General features: G+C 38.4%; 1 protein-coding gene across 1 annotated transcript in view; it reads left to right on the top strand.

Moving 5' to 3' along the window:
• Positions 1–2,819, top strand: part of snx4 (sorting nexin 4) — a 53,787-nt gene extending 50,968 nt beyond the window's left edge. Inside the window, exon 14 of the mRNA XM_043693968.1 lies at positions 1,113–2,819. Within this exon, the coding sequence (XP_043549903.1) occupies positions 1,113–1,160 (48 nt within the window). The 3' untranslated portion in view covers positions 1,161–2,819. The remainder of the gene's footprint in view (positions 1–1,112) is intronic.
• Positions 2,820–5,807: the final 2,988 nt, after the last annotated feature.

Below are 5,807 nucleotides of genomic sequence, written 5' to 3'. Positions count from 1 at the left end.
TCTCTCTGTCTCTCTCTCTCTCTGTCTGTCTCTCTGTCTCCCCTCATGTAGCGCTCCACACTATCTGCACCAACCCCAGGTTCGCCATCAAACCTGCTGACAAAGGCTGGGGCAGTTGTAGTCTGGAGAACGAGCCTCTATGTTGCAGATGCCGAATGCCAACTCTCCAACCCTATGTCCTACCACCTCCTTGCCCATAACCTATCAGGTCAAAATCGCTCTCTGTTTGTGTCCTCATTGCCTCTGATGCACTCTCCTCCACTACCTCCAATCTCATAGTCCCCTGCCGCACACTGCCCGGTTCTACCTGCTCCCCAAGATCAACCAGCCCAAATGCCCTGGCTGATCTATCATCTTGGATGCTCCTGCCCCACTGAACTCCTCTCATCCTATCTCAGCTCCATCCTCTTTCCCCTTAGTTCAGGTACTTCCCACCTACATCTGCATCACCAACCATGCCCTCCATCTCTTCAGTAACTCCCTGGCCCACAGTGTTTTGTTTTCACTGTGGACATGTAGTCCTTATACACATCCATACCCCATGAGGATGTCTTCCTGGCCCTCAGCCGCTTCCTCTCCAACAGACCCATCTAATCCCCCTCCACCAATACCCTCCTTTGCCTTGTGAACTGGTCCTAATTACCCTCCAGTCTGTACTTGCATGCTTGAACTCCACGCTTATACTCCAATGAAGTACTGAGGGAGGTCTTGTATTTAGGCTGAGATATTAAACCTAGGCCTCATTTGTCTCCTTGGAAGAATGTAAAATATCCTGCAACCCTACTTTTTAAGAGCTTGGGAGGTATTCTGAGGAAACTGGCCAATGTTTGTGGTCCAAATAATATATCAAACGAAAGTTACCTGATTGCTGTGTGTGGGAATTCACATGCAAATTGCCTGCCTATTAGTTTTCTACAATAAAATGGCTTTAAAAGTACTCCAAATGGCTGCAAAATGCTTGATGTCTGTCATGAAATGTTTTCTATAAAGAGTTTTAGCATTAATTTCTTTATGAAAATGCATGTCACACACCACTTGAAAATTTGGTATTTTTACCTAAAAATGTAAGTATTTTAAAATGGTTTTCTGTAATGCATATTTTTTTTTTGTAGGGAATTCAAGTCTGGACCAATGCTAAGGAATGCTTTAGCAAGATGTAAACGTTTACATTCAATAAACTTCAACCTTGCATAATACAAGCACAAGGAAAGGTAGAACTCAGAAATGATTTGAGCACATGGAATCCTTTTTACAGCGATTGTATATTTATCTTTCAATCCATTTGCTTGAGAAGTGGGCACAAAGAAACTTTTGTGAGAAAATGTCTTGCTAATAAAATTTTAAAAATCATGTTGCCAAGGACGTGGGGTTAAGGGAAAAGCAGGCAGAATTTCTATTTCAGAAACTAATCCATGTGCTGTGCTGGGTTTTTCCTGTAAATTTGAAAGCCTTCAGATCATTTCCAGATGTGATTACATTTTGCTAGTTTTTTTGGTGCAGTTTTGCATTGGCTTTCAACAAGGCTGATTTCCATAACTCTTAATAAAATGGACAGCTGCTCATATTTGCTGTAGAATATGTAGATTTGTACAATAAGTCTTAATTTCATGTGTTCAAAATACACTGTTTAATTCTTCTCAATAGAAGGTTCCAGCTTTATTTGATTTCCTTCTTTCGGCTGAATTTGCAGCATTCTACAAATGAGTAGATAAACATTCAATGTCTGGTATTTGGCTGGGATATACAAGAAATGATGTGTAACCAGCCAATCCTAATTAATGATTGGTATGAAGAACTGTTAACTTCTGGTGTGACCAGTGTAGATTATTTAATCTTGTTCATTGGCATAAAATTTGAATAATTTCAGTGTTGTGATTTTGTTTCAGTCTGGACAATGCATACAGTTATCAATCATGATTTGTAAGTGACAATGAAAAGTCTACTTTCTTAACCTGATTTGAGAAACTCATTAACTTCAGTATCTGATTTATCTATAGATTTTAATATTCTAGCTTTCCAAAACTTGTAAATTTCAAAGTGTAGATTATGACAGATGACTGCCTTCCCTTCAAACCGTTATGAGTACCATGCATGTCTAAGTAAATGTGATTTAAAATATCAACACTCAGTTAATGACACTACCATTTGTAATTGTTTCTTGAAGCCATTTCATCAGTCTTTCGGGTAAGTTTTTTTTTCTCTAATTTCAGCAAAAATGTTGAAGGGAAATTGCTTTTTCTACTGACTTTTCTATTCTAAAATTGTCAATGGGGGAAAAGTTCATTCCTGCTATAATTATGCTTTTATACAGTAAGAAAAGCAAAAAAAATTCCCTTCAGTTTTCTGTATTTCTTCTAACTTGAAGAATAGTGTTAAGCTGTGCTAGAACAACCATGCAGGTGATTTTAAGAAATCTGCTAACAAACACTTAGTTGAGAATGGATGGCGAAAGGGATAATTTGAACATATATGAACATTACCTGTTTAATGACCAAAAAAAAAATGATTTTTAAAAAGATGAAGTGACTTAAGTGATTCCATTAATACATTCTGTTGCCTTTTGCCTTGAAATGCCAAAACAATAACACTAAATGATGGTGCCTTAAATATTCTGCCATTTTTGTGCTTATTTGTATATGTATAGTAATTACTGCATGTTTGATTTACTTTGATTCCATCTTGGATTGCTCAAAAGGTTGCCTGAAAATTCATGTGTAGATAAAACCAGACAATACATTGAAGTTTGTAGAAGAATCAAAGGAATACACACCCCACTGTGCCAAAAGTGCTGAATGAATAAACATGCTTTTAAAATGCAAGTTTTGTGCTTTTCTTTCCACTTATTTTTCCAGTTGTAAATCTGAACAACAAAGCATCAGTGCTCATCTTGCTTGTGGTGAACAATGATTTGCACTAGACCAACTATGGGGAAAATAAATTAACTTCGATTAAAATATATGATGTATCCTCATTTCTTTTCTTTTTCTCCCCATTCTCTTCTAGTCATTCATGGCCCCAAGAGGGGAATAGAAGGAAGTGACCAGAATTGCTGAGCACCTTTGTGGATCCCGAGAGAGGGATAAGCTTAGGGTGGCAATCCTGAGGGAATGGGTTGATTTCTAAACATTCCTTTGCTTCTCACTGCTGAGCTTTTGTATAGTGTGCATCAAAAAGTGTAACAAACTTTACATCTAAGAGCAACATTTCTAAAACTGAACTGATTGGGCTCAACTGGAGAGGAAAGACATTATATGAGGATGTCTACATTGGCTGACAGTTATTTTAAATGTAGCTCAGTCGGGTGAATAACTGGTTTGCAATGCAGAGTAATGTTAACAGCATGGGTTCAATTATTGCACTGGCCAGGGTTACCATGAAGGATGTAGGTGTCTAAATACCAACCCATATCAGTGACCTGTTACCTTTTTCAAATGAAACCAGCCATCTTCCCCCTACTAATGGAGCTGTAATGCCACTGATCTAACTTTACTACCCTACACCACCAGAAGAATGTTATTAAAATAATCACTCAATAACTGCATACTAACCCATGTTTCACTTTTTTTTAAAAAAGCTATTGACCGGGGCTCGGAATAAGAGTAAAAACAATTTGGTCTTTTGGTTTTTTATTTATAGCAAGGATTTAATGAGTGGGTCTAAGCAGTATAATCACTTGCACCACACCTAATTGCTGGGATCCAGTTGGTCCTGTGGGTGTACTTCCTTCTTTGTTTAATCCTTTGACACTCCTTTTTATTATTTGGTATTTTTCGGGTCCTTAATCATGGATTAAGGTATAAAAATGTACAAACTTTCAGGCAAAAATCTCCACATACTTTTTGTTTTCTAATGTTCAGATATTTTGTTGCACAACTCTAGAGCAGGTGGGACTTGACCAGAATTGGAAGGCCCATATTCATGTCCCTATGAAACTTGAAGTAACTAAATTTTAATTGGAATTAAGACAAGCTAAACGAGACTTGCATGTGAAATACAGTAATTACATTATGACTATAGATCTTATCACAGTCATTACACCACACAGGAGACCATTTCGCCTATCTTGCCTGAATTGGATCTTAAAACAGGAAATTGGCACTTGTTTATATTTTTTTACCCCCATATATTTGCAAATAAGAATATGTAAATATCCAAATAATCATCCAATGCCATCTTGAATGCTTCAATTGAACCTGCATCCACCAAACTTCCAGATAGCACATGGCATTAGCTCTTTTTTTTCTTGTAAGTCACTTTAAATCTATGCCACCTTTATTTTGTTACATTGATGAGCAGGAAATCCTCTCTCTATGCACTCTATCCAGCATATGCACAATTTTGTAAACTTCTAACTCTCCTCTCTGTCCAAGGTGAACAGTTCCAGCTTCTTACATTTATCCTCATAACTGAAGTTTCTTATTCCTGAAAACATTCTTTTAATTACTTCTGCAATCTCTCCAATGCTGCTACTATGCTAAACACTACTGGAGTTTAATGCTCCAAGATCAAGTCCAAATTTTTCCTCAGGTGGGGTACTTTATTTTTATTTCAGATATATCAAAATTCGTCTCACTAATGAGTTTGCTATCCTTACCCAGTTGGACTTGCACACTTCCAGGTTCGCATCACTGTTTAGCTCTGACTTGCAGTCTGCAATGGTATAGAAGCCAGTATAAAACTGTGACAAAAAGTTGCCACAAAAAAAAATCCAGGGTTTCTTCGGCAGTAGTACCTTCAAAATGGGATTCGTAGCTGCCTTAACACTGGAGATGTGGCTGGATGTATCTATGGTTCACAACTGCATCAATTCAACATGCAGCTCACTGTCACCACCTAGAGGGCAAATAGGGGTGGGTACTAAATTTTGTCCTTGACACACGTTGACATATTAAAGGTGCATTTTTAAAGTATGAAATAAGGATTTACTATAAGCCATTTAACCATAGAATTAACTCAAACATCAATCAGTATTAATACTCAATTTGTGTAGTTATTGAAGCATTTTTTTTGAGTCTGCAGCTGCCCCTTTCTGTCAATTGGTGAAAAACCAGTATCCTGTCTTTGGTTTCATTCTTCGATGCAAGCATCACTGAACCTGTTTAGGCCTAAATCCATCTATCTCCAGATATATGATCCAATGTCCATATTCACACCTTGCAGAAATCTTGACATGCTGAACTGTATGGGAATCCCTTCCAATGGGAAGTGCAACCCACTGCAATAGTTCTCAAACTATTTCATTGAACTAACTGAAACTTTACCCCACCACCACCAAGACCTGACTGCCCTTGGACCGACCGATCATTCTCTCCATTAGTTCACCTTAACCATTTGCCAACCAACCCACTGTATTAATTCACTCATTCATCAACTCTCTAAGCTATGTTGTGCACTTCAGCTTACAACAAAGTAGCTGGTGCCACTAGATAAAGGTGTGGAGTGCCCTGAAGGATATTACATTTCATATTCTTTTGCACAGCTGGGCTTTGAAGACTCTACAAGAAATAGGCCTAGATGGGCAAATATTAAGGTCCACAGGCAGCCCTAAGATCATTGTCACTCTGTGGAATATTAGGAGAAAGTGAGGTCTGCAGATGCTGGAGATCAGAGCTGAAAATGCGTTGCTGGAAAAGCGCAGCAGGTCAGGCAGCATCCAGGGAACAGGAGAATCGACGTTTCGGGCATAAGCCCTTCTTCAGTAATGAGGAAAGTTTGTCCAGCAGGCTAAGATAAAAGGTAGGAAAGAGGAACTTGGGGGAGGGGCGTCGGAAATGTGATAGGTGGAAAGAGGTCAAGGTGAGGGTGAT

This window comes from Chiloscyllium plagiosum, chromosome 7 (genome assembly GCF_004010195.1).
Source record: "Chiloscyllium plagiosum isolate BGI_BamShark_2017 chromosome 7, ASM401019v2, whole genome shotgun sequence".
NCBI classification, from domain to species: Eukaryota; Metazoa; Chordata; class Chondrichthyes; order Orectolobiformes; family Hemiscylliidae; genus Chiloscyllium; species Chiloscyllium plagiosum.
The sequence above is the reverse complement of the archived record's forward strand: the minus strand, read 5'-3'. Positions and strand labels throughout refer to the sequence as shown.